At 40.7% G+C, this 23,943-nt stretch overlaps 1 protein-coding gene and 1 pseudogene across 4 annotated transcripts in view; one reads left to right on the forward strand and one right to left on the reverse strand.

Annotated features, from left to right (window-relative positions):
- LNX2 (ligand of numb-protein X 2) overlaps positions 1–13,885 on the forward strand; it is a 76,723-nt gene extending 62,838 nt beyond the window's left edge. For 3 of the 4 annotated variants that reach the window (XM_038573395.1, XM_038573397.1, XM_038573396.1), the window contains 5 exons: positions 353–493; positions 2,932–3,109; positions 5,958–6,189; positions 9,593–9,751; positions 11,568–13,885. In XM_038573395.1, the coding sequence (XP_038429323.1) occupies positions 353–493; positions 2,932–3,109; positions 5,958–6,189; positions 9,593–9,751; positions 11,568–11,703 (846 nt within the window). In that variant the 3' untranslated portion in view covers positions 11,704–13,885. The remainder of the gene's footprint in view (positions 1–352; positions 494–2,931; positions 3,110–5,957; positions 6,190–9,592; positions 9,752–11,567) is intronic. The other variant, XM_038573398.1, reaches the window with a different exon arrangement.
- An 8,308-nt stretch (positions 13,886–22,193) lies between these two features.
- On the reverse strand, positions 22,194–23,188 carry LOC100687280 (annotated as a pseudogene).
- Positions 23,189–23,943: the final 755 nt, after the last annotated feature.

Genomic DNA, 23,943 nt, shown 5'->3' on the forward strand with positions numbered 1-23,943 from the left:
GCATGGGAGAGTATGTAAAGAAAGTTAGTTACCCTTTAAGAAATCTTGGGAAGATAAGAACCCAGGCAGTTCTACTGTTTTGCCTTGGTTATGTCCTTGGTATTTCCAGGGCTGAAGAAAGGCCTACCCAAGAGGTCTGTGTGTGGATGTTTTAACTGCAGAAGTTTTAAAATATTAGCTCCTAAAATGAACCCCTCCCCACCCATTTCCCCCCAAGCAGGTACCTGCAATCACCATGCAGGTGAGGCTCTGGTACAGTGATGATGAACGTGTGGAAAATTACACTGTCTATAATTTTTTAAGTGAGAAGCAATATTAATGACTGGTGGTTATGTATGTGTGTTTTTTCTAGGCTAGTGGAGAGAGGGTGGATTTAACAATTGCTAGACAAGGGAAATCCCAGCCTGGTAACTCTGTCCGAGACACAGGAGCTCAGAGTAGCAGCCAGCATCATGCACAGCCGCTATATCACAACAGACCCAGCTCACATAAGGTGAGGCATTGTGTTTACATATTTTCATTCATCTGCCCTCAAGGGATCATTGTTACAAGCTGGTAAGTTTTAAATGAGGGCCTTTAGTCTGTTGGAAAAAGTGAACACAGGTGTTTGGGGCATGAAATGTGTGTTTGGCTACCTTGAGAGTCACTATGTAGTCTCAGTTCCTCAGCCAGTAGGGATGGTTTCTTGGTAAGAAGGTCTCTATGCCAAGTGATTGATGAGAAATGTTTCATCTTCTAGAAAAACTTCTGTTTGTTTGGTCCTGCTTGAAAGTGGGATTTATCTTGGTTTGCTGATTGAAATGTTGGCTATGTGATTGAGAAAGCATAGTGAAGACAATGATCAACAAGTCCATACTTAACAACTGGGCAGCTTGCCTACAATAACAGAATTTGCTATGTGAATATTAAGCATAAATCATACATTCTGATAGGTACATATATGTATAACATTTTTTTTATGTTATAGCTTATAGGAATACTACCCTAAATCATTTTAAATTCCCATATATTGAGCTTTGTGCTGCATCTTCAATATTTCACTGGTTTTATAATATATTCCTAGGTCATTTATCTGTGCTGGGAATTTCAATGCTGTCTCACTAGTTGTAGAAATAAAAAAAAAAAAAAAGTGCTACTTCACTGTATTTTCAGTAGTATTTACTTCACTTGATCTTTCATCTGAACTCAACTTCTAGGCCTACTGGAAGTATAACCACAGACTTGTTCTCATTTTTTAACAAAAAATGAAATGTGTGAAGGAAACCTATAATTTTGCTTTCCACAATGATGGCTATGAAAAGCAGTTACTGTTTCAAAAAGGAATTTTAATAGGAGTTTTTCATATAGCTGGTCTGTGCTTTCTTTATAAGTTACATGTATATACATATTCCTAAAGAATTATGATGTAAGGCAACGGTTGATCATTGAAGTTAACAGATATTAACATAGATTTCATATAGGGTACCACCTTACAAGCTTTTCTAGGAGGTCAAAATTCTAAAAACATTAGGCTATTACTGTAAGTAGTTCCCTTAATTTCAAGAGCATGAATTCCAGGACCAGAGAAGAGCAGATGAACCTGGAGTTCCAGGGCTTGATTAACAGATACGTACGTACCTGTCAGCTCTGAAGTAGGGTCACTAAAGGAAATGTTATAGTTCTATAAATATAATTCATATATTTCCATTGTTGATATTGTTAATCATGTTAATAGTTATCTTATTATGTGCCATATTCTTTAATAGTTGATAAGTGTTAGGAATCTTTTGAGACATTAGCTTCCATTGTTACACTTAATAGTACTCTTGTAGTGTGGGTGCATGTGATCAGTATATATGTAGTGCATCATGCTATAAAAAGCATATACAAAACATGAATGTGTGTGTATATACATATATATGTATATATATGTACACACACACACATATATATATATTTTTTTTATTTTATTTTTTTTACTTGCATCAGTTTAAATCTCAGTGCAGCCACATAGAGCTTTATGATTTAGGGCAAATTACATGACCTTTCTAAGGTTGTTCCCTCATCTGTAAAATGGGGCCAACAATAGTATTTACATTTAGGACCATTGTGAAAATTAAAATGAAATAATGCATGAAAAGCCATTAGCTTTACACATAGTAAATCTTCAATAAATGTTAGTATTGCTATTTTAATATTAATGTTGCATATGTACACCTGGTTTTTTATTGAGTTCTAATTAAAACGGAAGGTGCTGTTTTAAATTCTCCTTTTCTAGGAGAATAATAATAAATAGCAATAATGAATGTCAGTAAAATATTGCTTTTTCCTGAGAACAGAGTTTGTTGGGAATTTATTTTCTTCATTAACTTTTTCAAGAATTCAGTTGTTTCATACCCTTTTAGCTTTCCATAAAGGTTTTGAAGATCAATTTGCACCTGATTCGTGATTAACATTCTGATAATCCTCATGAGTAAGAAACAAGATAAATCTGTAACTTTTTTTCTGGCAGTTATCGAAATCCACACTCCCCTTTCATACTACTCTGTCAACATGTCTTTCAAAGAATAGAGAGATGGAAATAAAATTAATTGGCTTGTCTTCAGAATCTAAAGCATTTAAATTCATTGTTTACTTTCATAGAATTGATCATATCTTGGAGCCCAAGATAATTATATAAATGATGGGCTTATTTTATTTTGACTTCTGTGTATCAGCAGTCCTCAGTTTTTTCTGTTCCATTAATAGTCATATAAAAATATAGCAGTCCAGAGTTTGGCATTATGATCCCCATTGTGTAGTATTTGTACCATGAAGAACTGTGTATTACTTCTGTAGTAAGTGATTTAAAAAATGGCTATTATTGCCACGGTGTTTTTCCTTTAGTTTAAGTTGTTTCTACTTCAACTATGCATTATTTATTATCTAATAAATTTTATTCTCATGTTTTAGGATCTTACCCAGTGTGTAACATGCCAAGAAAAACACATTACTGTAAAGAAAGAACCACATGAGTCTCTTGGGATGACAGTGGCTGGGGGCAGAGGAAGTAAGAGTGGTGAGCTGCCCATCTTTGTTACCAGTGTGCCACCTCATGGCTGCCTTGCTCGGGATGGCCGGATCAAGAGAGGTAAAATAGGATCATGAACAGTTTTACTGCATTTTCTCCCTGTATTCAACTCATGTTTTAAAAAACAACAAATATGGGACACCTGGGTGGCTCAGTGGTTGAGCATCTGCCTTTGACTTGGCATGATCCCAGAGTCCTGGGATCAAGTCCCACATCGGGCTCCCCATGAAAAGCCTGCCTCTCCCTCTGCCTGTGTCTCTGCCTCTCTCTGTGTTTTTCCTGAATGAATAAATAAATAAATCTTTAAAAATAAAAATAACAAATATCCACAAAACTTTCTATTAAACATGGCTTTTTGTAATCCTCTAACATGTCCCTTCCATATGCAAGAGGAATCCTCTCTATAAGGTTAGAAAAATGCCTAATGTAAAGGAAAACTGCTGAAGTTTAATAATGTTCCCATTATTTTCTAACAGTTACTCAGACCATTGGATTATTTTATGTTGGAAAAGACCCTCTAAAAGATTTAACACTTCTCACATCATGGCACACTGGCTGTTATGAAGGACTGTCTCACTAAAATGACAAATGTTGGTTATATAATAAAGTTCCTATGTGGGATGGTCTCATGGAAGAGGTGGAGTGGGAGACAATCCTAATAACAAGGCATAGTTGTTTTAGGGATGAACTCTTTAATAATTTCACATTCCCTACCCCACCCCCCACCAGTACTATGCAATATGTAGAGGTGGTAGTGGTAAAAAGAGCATTATCCATACACTTGGTTTGTTCATATGGAAAAATGAGTCTTAAAAGCAGTTTTTCCAAGAATAAAGTCAGATCCCTACCTCACATCATATATAAAAAATTAACTTATAGTGGATCCAAGACCTAAAAGTAAGAGCTAAGACTTTTAGAAGAATACACAAAGCATAAATCCTCATGACTTTGGATTGGGAAATGTATAGTCACTGGTGTTCTTAGATATGACATCAAAATACAAACAACACAGTAAAGAAAATAAACTGGACTTCATCAAAATTACAAATTTTCATGCTGCCAAGGACACCACCAAGAAAACAAAGATACAATGAAAGTGAATAGATTACCCACAGAGTATATTTACAAATCATATATCTGATGAAAGACTCCTACCTAAGTACATAAAGAACTCTTACAGTTCAGTAATTAAAAAGACAACCCAGTTTTTAAATAAGTAAAGGATCTGAATAGACATTTCTCCAAAGAAGATACACAAATAGCCAAAAGTTATATGAAAAGATGCTCAGTGTCATTAGATATTAGGAAAATGCATATCAAAACCACTTCATACCCAGTAAGATGAATACAAGAAAAAAACAGGTGGTAATAAATACTGGCAACAATGTGAGAAATGAAATTTTCAGACATTGCCAGTGGGGATGTAAAATGATACAACTGTTTTGGAAAACAGTGTAGTAGTTCCTCAAAAAGTTAAAAACAGGGTTACCACACAACCCAGCAGTTCCATTTCTAGAGAGATGAAAATGTACATCCCACACAAAAGCTTGTACATGTAGGTTCATAGCAATAATTTTTCATAGTAGTCAAAAAGTAGAAATAATCCAGATGTCCACTACATGATGAATGGATCAACAGAATGTGGTATGTCCATACTGTGGATATTATTTGACCATAAAAGGGTGAAGTATTAAAAAAAAAAAAAAAAAAAGGGAATGAAGTATTACTTCAAGCTAACATATGAATCAACCTTGAAAACATTATGCTAAGTGAAAGCAGTCAGTCACAAAAGACTATGTTTGGTTGCATGTATATGAAATGTCGAAAATAGGCAAATCTGTAGAGACATAAAGTAGATAAGGGGTTGCTGGTGGGTAGCAGGGGAGGGAAGTGACTGCTAATGAATACAGGGTTCTTGGGGGAGAGAACCAAAAAGAAATGCGTTATGGTTACTCAACAATATGATCATACTAAAAGCCATAAAATTGTATACTTTAAAATGAGTGGAATGAGCGGTTTGTGAATTATACCTTAATAAGGCTGCTATTTAAAAAAAAAAATTTGCCCAATTGTGGAATTTGGGGTAATTTTATTTCCTTTTTTATTTTGTTTAAAGATTTTATTTATTTATTCATGAGAGACACAGAGAGAGAGAGGCAGAGACACAGGCAGAGGGAGAAGCAGGCTCCATGCAGGGAGCCCAACATGGGACTTGATCCCCGGTCTTCAGGATTAGACCCTGGGCTGAAGATGGCGCTAAACAGCTGAGCCACCCAGGCTGCCAATTTTATTTCCTTCTGATTATCTTCTTATATTTTTTAAGTTTCCTACAGTGAGAATATTTTGCTTTATCTCAAGCAAGAAAAGATGTTCAAATCACAAGTTTCATTTCTTTGTGTAGGCCCAAGGATATCTTCTCTTTAAGTATTCTGATATGTTCACACTGAGCAAACTATGTAGGGCTATCTTTATGTATAAAACTCTATAACTGTAAAACAGGATATATTAAAAATTCATTTCCAAGAGCAAAGGATCAAATAATTTTTGAGTAGGAAAGAACAATAGAAATCACTGAAGCCCAGAGAACAGAAATGAAGTACCCAGGGCCTGTACATAGCAAAACTAGGTCTAATGATTTGGACTTCCAGTTGAATCGCAGTGCTTTAAAGCCATACCTTTTCCATATATTATGAAACAGTCTTAAAGTTTTGAGTTGTTTTGGAATGTTTTCCACTAATTGTATTTTCCCTGGGTATCATAAAAATTACAGAGAAGTAAAAAAAAAATGGTCTTTTACCGTACGTTATTGGAACTAACCTTTGTTGATTAATTTGCAAATAGCAGGATGTACAGGGAAGATAATTACTTGGTAGCTCATCTCATTTTTCTTGTTTCTTCATTTGAACAGGTGATATATTGCTGAATATCAATGGCATTGATTTGACCAATTTAAGTCACAGTGAGGCTGTTGCTATGCTGAAAGCCAGTGCTGCATCCCCTGCTGTTGTCCTGAAAGCACTTGAGGTCCAGATTGTCGAAGAGGCAACCCAGGCCACGGAAGAGCAGCTGAGCACCTTCAGTGAGAATGAGTATGATGCCAGTTGGTCCCCATCATGGGTCATGTGGCTTGGGCTTCCAAGGTACTGACAGCTTTTTGGTTGTTTTATGGTGAAACAATCATAGTGACAACCTTTCTCAGTGTATAACACCATAAATTCACTCATCCAGTGGGCAAAAAGGTCTTAGATAAAAGTAGACAACAGCATATCACGTTACAAAAGAAAATGGTATTTTTTTCTTAGGTTATTGTATTTTAAAAGGTAAATATAAGGAGCTCCTGAGTCATTCAGTCAGTTAAGCATCCAACTCTTGATCTCAGCTCAGGTCTTGATATCAGGGTCATGAGTTTTTAAAATAAATGTTTTTTTAATTTTTAAAACATTTTTTAAAATAAGTGAAATAAATAAAAGATACATTTAATAGTAAGAACTAGGCTAAAAAGACTTATTGTATCTGTTTGTAAAAATGAATAAAGCCATTCTGTCCATTCCTCTTAAAATTCTCCCAAGTGGACCAGCCAGGAGATTTGGATGTTCAGTCTCTTGCTTTAGAAAAGCTGTTATTTACCACTATGCTTTCTGATACATGCTTAGACTTTGTGTGGATTTTTCACCAGAAATGTCAGGTCAGTGTGTCAGGCCTTTCCCTATTCCAGAAGTTTTTCCAAAACCCCTTTCTTAATCCTTTTAACTCTCCCTTAAAAGGCAGAATTAAAACCCAGTTTTTTATTGCACAGGAGAGTCTTTAAGCCAAACCATTAGTGTTCAAGAGTAGGTGCTCCTCACAACCTTGGTGAAGAGCTTGCTGCTTCATGATTGACACCAGCCAAGATGTTCTGCAGTTGGTCATTGTCTGGTCATGACAGTGTTTGAAACCTCCTGATGATGGCTGTAGAATTTGGTATTGAGATAGGAAGAATGTGTATTACTGTCTTTGTTGCCAGATCACTTTAGATTCTTAATGTGTAGAGGAATGCTAAAACTGAGCTATGATGTAACATTTTGACTCCGAGGCAAATATGAAAATGACTGATTTTTTAAAATAAAAATAAACAATAAGAATGCCAGTTTCTGAGCCATCTAGCTTCATTTGGATGTAATTTGTAATAACTAGCTTTTGTATAATGCTATATGAATGATTTTACTTTTTTGTTGTTTAAAGGTTTTATTTATTTATTTGACAGAGAGAGCACAAGCAGGGGGAGCAGCAGAGGGAGAGGAAGAAGCAGGCTCCCTATTGAGCAAGGAGCCTGATGTGGGGCTCAATCCCAGGACCCCAGGATCATGACCTAAGCTAAAGGCAGATGCTTAACCAATTGAGCCACCCAGGTGCCCCTATATGATTTACTTTTAAAAAGTACTTTCAGGGTCACCTGGGTGGCTCAGTGGTTGAGCATCTGCCTTTGGCTCAAGTCGTGATCCCTGGGGTCCTGGGATCAAGTTCTGCATCAGACTCCCCATGGGGAGCTGCTTCTCCCTCTGTCTATGTCTCTGCCTCTCTCTCTCTGTATCTCTCATGAATAAATAAATAAAATCTCTTTTAAAAAAATACTTTCACATAAAGAATAGCAGAAAAAGCAAGGATGAGTGAAATTCGTTTGTCAATAATCTAACACAGACTTGTCCTCAGGATTGAAAAAAAGCTAAAAAGGCCTGAAACTGTAATACAATTCACATCTCAGGGACATGTAGGGGTAGATTCAAATGGTTGCTATTAAACCACAGACATGCTACCTAATTGTGAAGTGTCAGCCATCAGAGGGAACCTCATTTATCATGTTAAATACTCAGCCCAATGCATTGACCTGTCAAGTGAAACCTAGAATGTCAGAAAGGCCCCTTCACACATCAGTGGGTAAGGAGTGGTCTTCGGTCTTCCCCTGCCATATAGTGGCCGGGTGGGTCCACACCCACTGGTGGACAGGCAGACACTGGTGCTGTGCTGGAGAGACACTTGTGCTGTGCTCGTGCTCCTTTTAGTTTTCATTATCTATTGTTCAGGCTAGTTTGTGGGTCAGTACTTTACCTCTTGTGTTTAGACCATTTTCAGGTGTACCAGGAAGACTAATGAATATTTCAGATGAAAAATATATATAGGATAATAAGATCTATTTTGGGGGTCTACCTGTTTCAAAAGAGTATCTGTCAATAAAAGGTCTCTGTTCTGTGGAATCTTGGGGGTCTCTGTGCAAACCTGTATTCACAACCATGTGTCAGAAGGGCCACTACTCTGTGGGTATAGGTGGCTTCTTTAAGCAGGTTTCATCTCACATAGGGCAGCAGCTCTGCTCTTTCTGAAAAGAAAGGTTCTTCCTCCACAGTTTGCTAGGGGTATACCAGACAGCAGCATACCAGATGAAACAGTTATGTGTTTTGTTTTGTATTGTGTTGTTTTGATTGTTTTTTGCAGAAATGCAGAATAATGAAAATAACGTTTATAAAATACCAGGCTAATGTATGGGACCCTGCTCTATGCCAGAAGCCTTTTTAAAAGCCCTTTCATACTGGTGAGCTAAAAAACTGGGCCAGATTAAAAGTTCTAGCATTTCATATATTGCCTACAGAATTGGCTTTATTAAAAAATCTTTTTAATAGATTAAAAACAAAAAACCTTGCCTTAGATGACTTTATATCCAATTTCATCTAAAAATGAAAGATACTTAATTCTCATAAAAAGATACTTTTTCTATATCATTTAGATGGGGCTTTTTTCTATTTTTATTTTTTAAATTTTTATTCATAGAGCACGGATGTTTCACATCCTCCAAACTGACAGTGGTATTTTAACTGAAGCATCTCAGTGTCCCTGGTAAAAAAAATAAAATAAAAGGGGGGGGAGATGATTTTCATTAGTGTTTTCTAGATTGAGTTCCTGATTTTCTTCATCAGTCTCCCTTAAAATGAGTGCACTTTTTAAAGATTTTATTTATTTATTCATGAAAGACATACAGAGGGAGGCAGAACAACAACTAATAACAACAATAGAACAACTCATATAGATTAAAAAGAGTTTTCTACCTTTCTTTGGAAGCTTCACAATGCTCACATCTTTCATTTGACTGCTAAGATCAGTGGTACTAGATCCCTTCTGTACCATCTTTTTGTAGATACAAACTCTGTACATACAGATGGATATCCGAATTGAGGATGTCTTTGACAGTGCAGAGAGCAAATATAAGCACAGAACCATTTTATATGCATTTCTGTGGTATAAACTTATAAACAGGTGTAGTTAGCGCTGTGTGTACACACATACCTTCACAAGGGAAAAGAAGATTGAAAAATGCTGAAGAAATTCCAGTCTACCTAGGACTGTGTGTGTGCTAGACGATGGGTTGTCAGGGTAATGTGTTCAGAAGGAAATAAAGTAGCCCTTTCTCGTTTCCCCACAGTGATCAGTATAATGTGGTATGGAGTTAGAACAAAGGTGAACACCGATAAAAGCCTCCCCGTTAACTTTTCTCAATCTTTGTGTTTGTTACAGTGCCCTTCATAGCTGCCATGATATAGTTTTACGAAGAAGCTACTTGGGAAGTTGGGGCTTTAGTATTGTTGGTGGATATGAAGAGAACCACACCAATCAGCCCTTCTTCATTAAAACTATCGTCTTGGGGACTCCTGCTTATTATGATGGAAGATTAAAGTGAGTCTTGTGATATCAGATAATATGATTCATGTTGATTGTGATGAACACGATCGTGAGCTGGGGTCAGCTCCAGACCCAGCCTGTTGTCCGTTCTCGTAAATAAAGTTTTACTGGAACATGGCTGGTAATACATCCTCCTTGGCTGCCTGTGAGCCACAGTGGCGGTCCTGAGTCATTGTGACAGAGGGCATGTGGTTCACAAAGACTGAAATGTTTGTTTACTAACTGGCCTTTTACAGAAACAATTTGCCATCCCAGATCTAGACTGAAGCATCACTTTTACCATCTTGCCACTGATAGGTCTGCTTTGTTAATCTAATGACAGGGACCAAACCTGAGTCATCTGATTAGACACACTGTGATACATGACAGCTAGCTCTGCACAGTCTCACCTCCCTCGGTCCAGTCCTGTCATTAGGTGACTCTGCTTTATTTTTCCTCCACAGCACTTATGTCTACTTAGCATTATATTTATGCAAGCTCCATTGGGGGTGGGGGGATGTGTTGCATTTATTATTATGTTCCTGACCGCTGTAACAGTATATAGTAAGGTCTCAATAAATAGTTGATGAATGAACATGTGATAGCTGCCAGAAACCATGCTAAGCGCTTGGGATTATATTATTGAATCTTCTTAACAGCCCTTTGAGGTAAGTGATGTTGCTATTCCTGTTTGATAAACAAGATAACTAAGTCTCAGAAAGATTAAGAAACTTGCCCACAGCCAAATAGCTGGATATGGTTGATTGGGTTCACACCCCGGACTATCTCTACAGAGCTGGGATTGCTAATTCCTCTGCGGGGCAGGAAGTCCTCAGCCAACCTTGTGCAGCCTCGTTCCTTTATCAAAGCTCAGGCACTGGGAGAAGAACGAGATGTTAGATCAAGAGATTCTACAGAGTGAGAGGAGATGGATTTATGTAGATTCTTAGTGTTTAGTTTTTGAGGGAAGAGCCAACTCTTAAAAAGTAAATGTTGACACACTAGACAGAGTGCCGCACAGATGGAGAATGTATACTGTTCACAAAGAGAAAGTACCATCCAGATAGTCTTGTAAAAAGTGGATCAGGGTCAGTAAGCTCCTGATGAGTCTTATGTTGACCGAGATGGGTGAAAAAAAAATCAGTATTTTAGGCAGAAAGAGTAGGGGGAAAATGAATTAACCATTCTCTTAGCTAAGTTACTCAACCAGTGTGGGTCTCAGTTAGTTTATAATTTGCATTCCACCTACTTCCAAAAAAATTGAAGGAACTAACAACAAAATAACTTATTAGTATTACAAACTAAAGAGCAAAAATCATAAAGAAGAGAAAGACCTTCAGATGTATCATCCGTTTGTGATAATCCTGTCAGAAGACAAGCATCAGTAGCTGAAAGAAGAGGAGGTATGGGTCTTATTCTCAGTGTAATTAAACCCTCAAATGTATGAGCTCTAAGAATGAACAGAGAAAGAATAGTCAAAATAATAAGCAACCCCCCTCCAAATGCATTATTTAGTATTCCTTCAAGAGACAGCACATTTATTCTCCTAATTATATTTTGCTTATGCTTACATGAAAATTGCTCTGCTTGCCCTCAAAATCACCCAGCAGTTAGAGGAGAGGTCGGCCCATGGGTGTCCTTGATTGGCAAGGGAAGGCCAATAGAGGCTTAAAAATTGCCCCAGATGTTTCACAAAGTAGAAAATAGACCCTTACCATTGACAGCTAATGGTTAAGTGAAACTGTGAATTTCATGCTAAACCAATGTTAGGATAATGTTTTCTAATCCCATGAAAATAGTTAACAGCCCATTTCTGTTTGTCTTTGTCCAGATGTGGGGATATGATCGTAGCCGTCAACGGCCTGTCAACTGTGGGCATGAGCCATTCTGCACTCGTTCCCATGTTGAAGGAGCAAAGGAACAAAGTCACTCTGACAGTTATCTGCTGGCCTGGAAGCCTGGTGTAGGTTTTGAAATTGGTTTCTAGTCAAACATCTTCCCTTTTTAGACTTTGGAAAGAAATCTCTTTCCTTGTGTTGTGTTTCTGGTTAGGAGTGCCAGACTCAGCTGGTGTTTGCAGGGCCCAGAACCACTCAGATTGTCCTTTTGTTGTTGTTAAAATGGCTTTCTTCAAGTTAGCCACATTTCTTTTAGCTTGGAAACAGTCTTTCATTAACCCTTGTAAGTTCTTATTTTCAAAATCCAGACTCCCCGTTTTCAGAATGTGACCTAAAATAATGAAATAATGAAGATCGCGCAAACTGTGACCTGGCCAGCTGGATGAGAGGACCTCAGGCAGTTCTTTATTTCCCCTCCAAGTCCTAGAATGAGTTCCATGCCCCAGCACTGGTGTCTGTGAAGCCAGTAGCGGTAGCTTCCTCTGCCCCTGCCTCAACCAAGGCCACAAATGGATATGTTTTAAATTTAGCTGGTAGCCCTTCCCCATTTTTTTCCTGTCGGTGCCAACATTTCAAAACTTCATACTGTTTGTAAAAAGTGATTTTTCTGGACTTATTTTATTTCTCCTTTATTCTCTTAGTACTTGTAGGTGATGAAGACAGAAGTCTGACACTACTAAAGAGCTTTTTAAAAAATAATATATCATTAATTAGAATACTAGATAATAAAAAATCACGTTTTCCAGTGACAAAGGCATTTGGGAGGTGATTACAGTTTAGTGCTGGAGATGGTAAAAGCCACACTTACTTGCACAAGTCCAGTAGCATTTAAAGATTCATTTCCAAAGGAATGATTTGTTATGCAGGGAAATTTTGAAGCAGTTTTTGCTAAAATTCATTTTCTAGAGTTTGTATTGTACTTATCAGCAGTCTTGGCTAGACATGCTTTTTGTGATTTATGCAGTTAAACTAAAGATAAAACTGTGTTGCTATTCAGTACACATTCATATGTATCGCAGCTCAGTGTAGGAGAAGGTATACCTTTTTTATTTCATTCCAAGAAAAGCCTTGAGTGTTCTAGAAATCCTAAATTTTTTCCCCATTATTTCTTGTGAACTTAATTATTTTAAGAAAAAGACTGAAAAGTCCTGGATTTTTATCTAAAATATTAGGTTTTAGATATTAATATCTTTCAGTCAGTTCTTGGTCACTAGGCTACTTCTTATTTTTCTGTTTTTGAAAAGTACCATCAACCCCCTTTGTTAGCCCTTCATTCCACCTGGTTGTCCCTTGGAAGAATACATAAAGAAGTAAGATCAAAATATCTTTACCTTATTAATATTATCCATACTTGAAAAAGTTTCACTTAGAAATATAGTTCAGAATCTGAGCTCATTTACAAGTGACCTCTGTAATAAATGGTATTGATTATCAGAGAATGTATTTTAAAAATATGACAGTATATTATGAAGCATGACCACTTGATTTTCAAACTAGCAATTGCATTGCTAGGATTTATCGTGTCTATAGCATGTCACTGATTATTCCTGTTAGTTTCTTAGTAATTTTTTTTAAGCCTGTCTCTTTTGAATAAATAAGAAACGGCAACAATAATTGCTACTGATTTGTTCAACCCCTTAGCTACACTGTATGATCAACATATAATGAAGATACAGTGGAATGCCCCATACAGTATATTACTGTTATGTGATGATTGGCTTTTGAAGCAATTTGGTATTGAAATGCTTTGATATTCTAATTGACATGGAACAAGTTTTTTTTTTTCCCCTGCTCCCCAAATAGAATTTTCTATCCTACTTTGCTATTTTTTTAAACATTTTGTAAGAATGTGTCATTTCTTGGGGAGTGGCCATCCATCAACAAATATCCTAATGGCTACTTTGTTATATATAAAATACTTCCATTGAACCTGGGGATATAACGAGTATTTTGAAAGAAGACACTTTTTTCGACATTATTTTTATCATGGAAATCTCAGACTCAGCCTAAGCTAATTTGGTTTTATTACAAAACATGGTAGCTTTTGGTCAGAATGATATTTGGTGATGGAAACTTGTTCATAATTTATTATTACTGTTGAAATATTTGAATTTTCTCATCTTAAGCATAAATAGTTCAAATATTTTGATTTGTTCTGTGCCTTTGGTTTAAATTATTTCAGGATTTTCAAATGTGTTTAAATAATGGTGTGATAATCAGGATGGAAATAAAAGTCATCCTTTCCATACTAGTGACATTGTCTCTTTTCTTGAGTAGCAGAAGTTGACTCAGTATGTGATCTCTGTTTGTTCACGATCCCTCTGTCCTCATTTCAGTGGTCCAAGCTTTGGACCTCAGAATCCTAAGTCCATCTTCTGATCCTTCCTCTTATGTGCATAACACGTGTGATTGTTGGAAGTTTTGCCCATGCACTACCTCTGGACCTGTATTGTCCAACATGTGTGGCCACTGAATACCAGAAATACTACCAGGCTACATGTTGAAGTGATAATACCTTGGATATATAGGCTGATATAAAATATGGTGCTTTTTTTTTAATTTTTATTTTTTGGTGGATTTCCCGTTAGTCTTTTTCTATGCATTTTTTTTCCAGTTTTATCAAGAAATAATTGACACACATCACTGTGTAAAATCTGAGGCATAGAGTATGGTGGACTGAATTACCCATATTGTGAAATGGTCACCACAAGAGGTTCAGCTAACATCCACATTCTCATATAGACACAGTAAAAAGGGGGGGAAAAAAAAGGATCTATTTTAGGATCTACTTTCTTGACAACTTCCCTGTATATCACACAGCAGTGTTCCCCATAGTCTGCATGGTGTACATTACATCCCCAGTACTTATTTATGTCATAAGTGGAAGTTTATACATTTTGACCACCTTCCTCCAAATCACCCTCCCCAACCCTAAAATACATTACTAAAATTAATTTCACCAGTTTTTCACCATTTTAAAAATGTGGTTACCAGGAAATCCAAAATTACATGATGTGGCTCACCTTGTATTCCTGTCAAACCTCATGCCGGGTGCCTCACCTCTTCACTGGCACAGCATTTACCAAACAGGCAGTCCTGACCTTGTGCTTCCCTGTCTCTCCCAGAGCTTTGAGCATTCTCTGCATTAAATAAAACAAAATTTTAATTGAAGAAAATTCTTCCCAATTTCCTAGCAAATTCAGTTCCGACCAAGGCCTGTGTGGCCTGACCCCCCAAGCGGGTCTTCTGGATGGCTCTGCGGTGCCATTTGCCCTCTGTGGCTCCCAACAGTTTGCCCACATCCTCAGGTCCTGCTTCCATCACCCACCTCGCTTCCCCCCCACTCCTTGCCTCATTTAGAACTACCATCACGCCTGTGCCTACTGGGGCTGACCTGGCTCAAATGGCATTACCTCTTTTGGGCAAATTTTTACCAACCTCCTGGGGCAAGCACTTTTTTTTCTCTTTTGAAAGATTTTATTGTTATACTTGTAGGGTCACGGATGCGTACTAGGATGAAAAACTTGCCAGATTGGTGCTTGATTACCACTGTAGCAGTTTTTTTAATTGGACATAAAATATCAGAGATTCTATACCTTCTGAAGAGCCCAGGGTATTCTAGAGGGAGAATGTAGGCCAAGTGTCCTTTCTCTGTCCCAAATCCCTTCCAGGATACCATATTACATCTAGTTATGCCCCCTCAGACTCCCCTTGACTGTGCCATTTTCTCAGACTTCCTTGCTTATGAGGATCTTGACAATATTGAGCACTGGTGTAGGATGCCCTCTCTTGGAATTTGTCTGCTTTTTTCCCTCATGATTAGACTGGGGTTGTGGGTTTGCAGGTGAAATGCCATTGTCTTCATGTTTTAGTGAGGCTGCATTCTATCAGCATGGCCTATAACTTGGTGTTGACCTTGTTCACCTGGCCTAAGTAGAGTGTTAGGTTTCTCCACAGTAAAGTTGCTTGCTCTTCCCTTTATACTGTAGTCTTTGGACTAGAAGTCACTTTGCACAGCTGACACAGGTGTGGGGAATTCTACGCTCCATTTATTTTTGAGCCTGTCAGCGCTATGAGGGGGTCTCTGGTGCTGCTCAAGGAGGCCTTGTGGGTGGAAAGAAGGGAATCCAGAGATTTTAGAGGGTTAGTTTTCTTGAGATACTGTGCAATATGAGCAAGTTTTCAAGTAGTGTAGTGGACTACTCACACTCCAAATTAGCTACTGTACTTTCTCACGAGAAGACCATGCAGTCTGCAGATTCTATTGCTGTAATTTCCAAACTTGGTTTCCATTCTTTTGCATATTGAAGTGGGCTGTTTTTATGATTCCTCAAATGTTTGAAACCTTGTATAAGTGGATGGTTTAAATTTAAAGTTAGCGAACCTGAATTTCAGCTTCTAAGGGTACTTCACCTGTTCCTCATCCCTACAGGACCCATGTGATAGTCCAGCAAAGTCCCATTAATTCAGACTTAACTTCTTTGGAACTTGAAAGCTTAAATGGAGTTGTAGTTACTTTGGCACTTTATATAAGAAATAAATCAACATTTAAAAAGTGGGTATCTAAGCTTCATGCTGAACTATTACAGGTTCCAAGTTGCCTTAAGCACTTGAATACCCAGGCACATTTCAGTGATTGATAGGTCTTTATCCTTTGTGATCATTTAAACAAGAATCCACCTAGCACCTACTGTATGCATGACTCTCAGGCTCTGGATCACCTCTGAGAACACCTAATTTCATCTTTCATAATTCACACCTTCTTCCATTTGTCCATATTCGGTGATAAAACAGTGTAGGTTACATGGCAGAGTGAACTTGCTGCCCAGTCACAGGCGAGGGAGCTGTAAAGCGAGCTCCTTCTCTGAAGTCTCTCTTCTTTTCCTGCTGAAGGCAAGGTTTCAACCCCTCAGGGTCCTTATTAGAAAGCTCTTGCCATTTTACAGTGTAAATCTACTCCATTGAATTGTGCTAGCTATTAATTTCTATGGCAACACAAAAGCTCTTTAGTAAAGGTGAACATGTAAGCACAGTGCCTACCAGCTATAAAGCACCTACGGTAAGAGGTGCTGAAATTTAATCACACAAAGGAGTAGAAGACGTAACACCTCCCCGCCCACAGCAGAAGGCAGGCCTCCAGCCAGGAGAAGGGTGACTGCATGCCCAGTGCGCCAAGATTTCCATTTGAGCTCTAGTGACTCACCTGCACATCATGCTTTGAAGTTGGGCTGTTTTGCAAACTTCTACCAGTACCCCGCCTTTGTTCCTCAAAAGTTTTCAGTTTTAAGGGTGAGTCCAACAACAACCCTTCCTTGAATTGCGCAAAAACTGGCCACTGGTTGAAGACCGGGCATGTTAGAAATATCTATTGTAGAAACATCTACATCTGATGTAGAGAAGTAACACGGTTGTCCAGTGTTGAGGTTTTGAGGGTGGAGGCAACTGTTAAAAATTAAGGACGTCTTTATTGTGCCAAGATTTTATTAGGGAGTCTCCTCTCATCCACAACTCTGCAAGAATGTCTAAGGTCATGGGATGTGTTCAGTCACATACCCATGACTGCAACCCTCCCACCACCAGACCTCCTGGGGAAGTGACACCCCAGAACAATTGGGTCGATTCGCCTCCTCCCTTCTGTGGCCGTATCCTTCCTCCATGGTGTGAGCCTCTGGGTCTTGCCTGCCCTCTTGACGGCATGGGCTGTCCTCCTGACCCTGGGGTCCCACCCTGTGCTGATGTAGGTGGTTACTCTGCAGAGAAGTGGGTGCTCACAGCAGCAAAGCTACCCCTGTGGAGAATTACTGAATATTTATATGGAAAATGAGATTTCATCCCCTCTTACCTTTAAGTCATTCCAAAGGATCCGATGTTCCTTGTGTCATGTAAGTCCCCATACTTCAGATAGTTCTTTTTCCCATTGACCCCAATCATAGAACCTTAGATGGGAAGTCCTTATCTGTGTTTTTCTGATATAAGAATCACTTCTATAACATGGTCTTCTAGCCCCTGCTTTAATATTTCCATGACAGGGACCTCACTACTCCATTTGTAATTGTAAATGATTGTTCTCAGTAATAGAGCCTTTCTCCGGCTGGAATGTAGACACTTGGGAAAGGAAGATATCTCTTCATTTGTTATCTTTAATATCTAAATAAATGTCAGGTGTGCACAATACACAAAGTACTGATACTTTTTCTCCCTTTTGCTCAACAAAGGTTTCCTTAGCACCTGCTTACATGCCAGGCACTGTGCTAGGTGTTCAAAATCCACCAGTTACCAAGACAAAGTTGTCGGCTATCTGTTAGCTTACAGTTGAAAGAGGTAAAGCATAAACACTAAAATGAAATCATATGCTTTTAGGAGGTGATAAATGCAAGGAAGGAAAAAAAGCCAGGTGAACAGAGGGCATGCGGTGGAAACGAGCTGTGTGAGAGAGGCAATCAGGGAAAGCCTCTAAGGAGGCATCAGGTGGAATACGGGCTCACTGCTGCCATTGGACTGCGCACCATCAGTTGTTTAGAGACCTCCGGATCACGTGGTGGCGATCACTCCTCTTTTCCTGCCCCTGCTCTGCAACAAAAGCACTGATGTGTGCTGAGGTGCACATGATACTAATTTAGGGGGAGGCCCACTGGGCGACACAGTGCATGGAGCCAAACAGGCTGAGAGGTCTGTGCTTGCACTTACCAGCCTGAGAGACCTGGAGCAAGTCCTTTAATCTCAGCTCCTCCGTGTTCTCATCTAGCAAATGAGAAGTTATGTGCTTACTCCACTAGGTGGGTGCAAGTTTCAGAGATCGTGCATATAAAGTGGCTGACGCGTTGCGCTAAACAGGCTGTAGTCAATGTGTAGACAGAGACACTGGCTACACATCCCTAGGAGTCACTGAGAAGCACTAGAAGGGAGTTACCTGCTTTCCGAGTTTCCTCTGAACCCCAACTTTTGTTTGCCCTCAGTATTGTGCGTGTTTTGTGCACTCGGCAGGTTCTGTCATGCACCCTGATTACTCAAGTGACTCACTCTCCCAGACGTGGCCGGGCTGCTGCTCGGGCCGTGCCGCCCTCCGGGAGGGCCTGCCAGCCCTGCGGATCCTTCCCGGCCCAGCCCCGAGGCCTGCGGCTGCACAGCGTCCAGCCCTGCTCCTCCAAATTCTCACTCCCGCTGCCCCCCGCGCCCCCTGTGCCCCATGCCCCTCGGCTGTGCTTGTCCCTCTGACGCTGCCCCCACCCCCCACTGCAGCCCCCCTCAGCAGCTGCAGGCGCCTCGGGTCGGCTCTTCGGCCACCCGCACACCTAACAGCACCTGGCACTGGGCGTCAGGCGATGCTCAGCAGTGTCAGAGCTGCAGAGAAGCCGAGGCACAGAATGGAGACCCCTCTCTGGATTGCACCACTGATGACTTTCAAGATTCCGCAGCGGGTGGGGCTGGGGAAGACCAGAGGCCAAGGGGTAAGGCGGATGGATGCGGGGCAGCTGGGGAGTTTTTGCAACAAGTCTGTCAAAATGTAAATGTACAAGTCTTCGTGGATGAAATAACATGGTGTCTGGGCCTGGCTTGCAAGCACTCCAGCAAACAGAGAAGGAAAAATGGGAGTAAGGGAAAGGAAGAAAGAAGGGGGCAAGAGACTCTTTGACTTTTCCATAATAGAAACGGCATTGTAGCAAAAAAAACAACAACAAAAGCGCTTGGCAGTGAGCAAAAAGTCCGTCCTTAGCCAGACCTCTGTAGTTTGAAATCAGCAAAATGAGTCTGTATGGGAAACACAAGATTGTGATTTATTTCTTTTGGCTTACCTATTTGGGTGTAATGCCGAGGCAGGTTTGCTAGTTCCCCTACGCATGTTCAAGGAGTGCAAGTGACACAAGAACACCACGCATCTGTCTAACTACATCCTAACATCAATGCTTTACTTGCACATGTTTTGCATTCATTACAGATGTTTCATTTCATTCTCATAATAACTTAATGAGACATGTTTGGTGGAGATCATACCCATTTGATAAAAGAAGAAAGCTGGAGTTAGGAATTTACTCATTTGCACGTAACTAACAAGTGGACAAATACACCCTAGAAGCCAGAACTTGCACCCAAGTGTCCCTGTTGGCTGCCTACGACCGGACTGTACCCCAGGATAGTCCATTTGTGCCCTGATCACACGGCATGACCAAAAATAGGGGATAGAGCTGCTTTCCCCCTCTTTTCACATCTGCCCTCCCCAAGAGGAGTGCTCTGCCACAGTCAGCATCCATTCAACAAACAGCGAAAATGAGTAGGACAGCTCTGTCCCTTGGGAGGTTTACAGGGATGAGTCAGATGAAAACGGTGAATAATGTCACTGTCCTCTGCCAGAACTTTAGAGAGACCAGGAATTAACTTGGAGGAGCTTTGCAAGGTTGCACACTGTGTTCAGTCTATGTTCTGATTTACTTCTCTCATCCTTGACTTTGCAAAAGACTGACATTCTTGGTTCCTAATGCTAGACCAGCTGACTTCAGCCCATGCTCCTGATCTGAGCTCTGTACTTTCACATTTCCATTTTAATTTCTAAACAGGGAACTTCGTCAGAGGCGCCCTCTCAATTCCTTCTCTTGGCTCTCACAGTACCTATCTTGGCAGAAAATCTCAAGTATACTTCAGAATCCAGAGATGGTAGCTTGACAATTTGATGTTGAAATTCAGTAAGAAATTTGGAAACCTCCATAAATACAGCATCTCAACCCAAAAAAATTCCTTTGGTTTCTGTGGTTGAGTGAAATTACAGTAACTAACATTTATTGAAAGTCGACTCTATGCCAAGCATTATTCACACACATTTATGCGCTCACTCCTCACAGGCTTTCAAAGTAAACACTGCAGTTATTCCAACTGCACAGCCAGGGGAAGTTGAGGCATGGAGAACTGGGCTCCCAGGGCAGAGCGTTGGTGGAGCGATAAGCTCACAGTGCTGTGTTCTGTCCCATGATGATGCGAAGGCCACGCCAGATCTCACACCAGGCCGGGGGACACCTCCCTGGATTTTGTGTGTGAGCACTGACTGGGGATCAAAAATCTACGTTCTGACCCTGTCTTTGCTTTTGCCTTCCTGTCTGACATCTATCTGCCTCCCTATTTGTCACATTTCCCTTGTTGCCACCTGACATCTGACGTGGCCGGGCAGCAAGGGGAAGACTGAACTGGCGGCCGGTGGGCCAGACCCTGAGTTGAATCAGCCCATCCCTGGATAGTTCCTGCCCCTGGAAAGAACGTATGATCTGTCCCAGCTACTTGACAATGCAAACTATACTCAATGCACTATTATTTCCATGTAATTGAATAGATGGGATTTCCAATTATCCAGAAGTAAATGTGAACAAGGGCTTCTTAGAAACAGCACATATCGTTGACAAAGATGCCTGTTCTCCAAAGCTGTGACTGGCCTGGCCACCCTCCTGCAGGTCAGGTTGCACCAGGCGCTGGACCCACAGGTCTCTAGGAAGCTAGGCTTTCTCCGTCAAGGTTCTGGGCTTTTCCACCAAAAGCAGGAAGACCCTCCTTAGCCCACGTAGCATGGAGGCTCCAGGTGGCAGTGTCAGAGCCTGTCTTGGTCACTGCCACACTCGCAAGGCCTTGCACAGAGTGGCTTGTGGGTATACAAGAGGACTGACACTGCTCAGGGTAAAAACCCCAAGATCGTGAGAGGAACCCCAGCCTGCTGGCCCTGAGCCTGTCCTGTCTGCCTCTGTTTTGTGCCCATCCCTCTTTCCTTCACTTTGGTCCTCGCTTTCTTTGCTCTGTTTCTTTTTTGCTTCCCCGGCCTGAAAACGACACCGCGTCTAAGCACGCCTGCTTTGGATCTTGGATCTCTTTCCCACAGCTCGCTCCTGTGGCATTTTGGCCAGGCTTTCAAGGTGTCTGTGGCTGGATTTCAAGGGTCTGACGGTGTACTTCCCCCGCGCCCCGGGGACACAGGAGCCCCTGGTTCCTTCATTTCCAAGCTTCTCTCTTCTCTTCCCTATCTGATCCCACCAGCCCCCCCGCCCCAGCCCTGTGGGGCCTGCTCACTTTACCCCCTATGCTCCTCGTACACCACCTCCAGCGCCCAGGGAAGGCCCACATTATGCTCCGCCTGAGCTTTGGTTCTTTTTTTCTGTTCTCTTTTATTTATTTGTTTTATAAGATTCTATTTTTTTATTCATGAGAGACACATAGAAAGAAGCAGAGACATAGGCAAAGGGAGAAAGAGGCTCCCTGTGGGGACCTGATGCGGGACTTGATCCCAGGACCCCTGGATCACGCCCGGAGCTGAAGGCAGAGGCTCAACCACTGAGCCACCCAGGCGTCCCTATTTTATTTTTTAATCGTTTTTTTTTTTTTTTCAAATCAAGTGTTTTATTTCAAAAAGCTTCATAGTAAGTCAAAAGCAAAAAGGAATGTGTGAAACAACAGAAACAACAGAAACATTAGCGGTACCAGCAACAACTGTATAGCCCGTTCTGTGCAGGTACTTTAAGAGAACTTGAAGGCAAAGATATATCATGAACAATACACTTAAAAAAAATTAAAACATTAACTTTACATTATTATAGCTCACTCTTGAAGTTCCTGGAAAATGGAGAAGATTCCCAAGACTTATTTTCTTTCTCAAAAGAATCATCTTCTTGGAAAGCAAACTTCTTCTTACGTGCATGGGATATTAAAGACACTGGATCCCAATGTAAATCTTGTCTTTTCCTCTTATGAATGGGTCTACCTCCAGGTGACCATTCAATACCGTGAAGCTTAACCTTATTCTTATTCATGTCCTTTAGAACATCCAATATGTTTGGAACATCTTTTTTTATCCTGGTTTTTTAAACGACTGTAATTGGTCTTACTGTTGTCACCTGGGTGCTGTTTTTTCATTTCATTGGCCGAATTATCTGAGTCACGTGTATTTTTCAATCCTGGCTGTGTGAGAGAAGAACACAGAGGCTGTGGAGAAAAAAGCTGAGGGGGCAGTGGAGGAGGAGGCAGAGGAGGAGGGGAAAGCATTGAACTTGAAAATGGATCCAGCTGGGCACCCAGTTCAGCAGTCTCTGGTGATGACTGTTGTCCCAAACTGCTAGGCTCGTCATTCAAGTCAAAGAAGCTCTCATGTACACTGGTTTTGGGTCCCTGCCTCCCCACGATTGCAGCAATCTGGGTGCAGAGTAAAGTGAGCTCCTCTTCCAGGGCGGCTATCTTTTTAAAGGCAGCTTCTCCTACAGGCCCACCATTTTTCATTCATTTATTCTTTCTTAGAGCAGGTGACAGTGAATTCCAGACTGGTTGCAAAGAATGGAAAAATTCCGTTTTCTCTTCTTCATGTTTCCATATATTATTTCTCAAAATTAGGCCTGGAACAAGGTTCTAGAGGAAGAATTTTCCCGATGATCTGAACAATACTTCAAGCTGATCCATAGTCTTTATTTTCTCTAATCTGCAAAATCTGGTCTATCGGAACATCAAAATATTCCAGCATTTCTCTTACCATATTCAGTATGAGCGACCTTCTCACTTGTGGAAGCCTTACCTGGGCACAAGTTCTCTGAGCCATCTAAGGATGGGTGCCAGGGCTTTGCTGTTTCTCAGTCCTCCAAGGTACCTGCCCCAGGGAAGGTACAGACAAATGCAGAGCCTCTGCAGGTGATGCGCCAGCTGAGAGCAGGGCTTGTGGTCCACGTCCCCATCTGCAGCCATAGCCTCCCTCCCTTTCCCACACCTCCTCCCGTGGGCCTCCTTGGCTTTCTATGATGTGCTGAATGGAGGGACGGTAACCACAGACTCATCCCCCTTTGCCATGTGTCCCACTCACCTTCCTGTCTCTTCCCGGATCATCTCTGTGTCCAGGACGGCCTTCTCCATTCAAACGCTTCCAAGGTCCTCCCCAGCTGAGAGCGCTCCTCATTGACTCCAGGCAGCACCTGCCTTCAGCCCAGGACGTGATCCTGGAATCCTGGGATTGAGTCCCATGTCAGGCTTTCTGCATGGAGCCTGCTGCTCCCTCTGCCTGTGTCTCTGCCTCTCTGTGTGTCTCTCATGAATAAATAAATAAAATCTTACAAAAAAAAAAAAAAAAAAAGAACACAAAGAGTGAAGGAGACAACCTGGGGCAGGAGTGTCCCACATGGCACTTCTCCGGGAAGGCTGTGCCCTGGGAAGTGGCAGGCCTGTGCAGAGGCGAGATCAGATGAGACAACCATGCTTGCTCATCAAAGCAGGTTTCTTCAGACTTTTAAGATTGCATACCCCCTCAGGAAGGAATCAGGATCACTCACCCCCTCAATATACATACATTAACCTATCAATTAT

The sequence above is a fragment of the Canis lupus genome, chromosome 25 (assembly GCF_011100685.1).
Source record: "Canis lupus familiaris isolate Mischka breed German Shepherd chromosome 25, alternate assembly UU_Cfam_GSD_1.0, whole genome shotgun sequence".
NCBI lineage: Eukaryota > Metazoa > Chordata > Mammalia > Carnivora > Canidae > Canis > Canis lupus.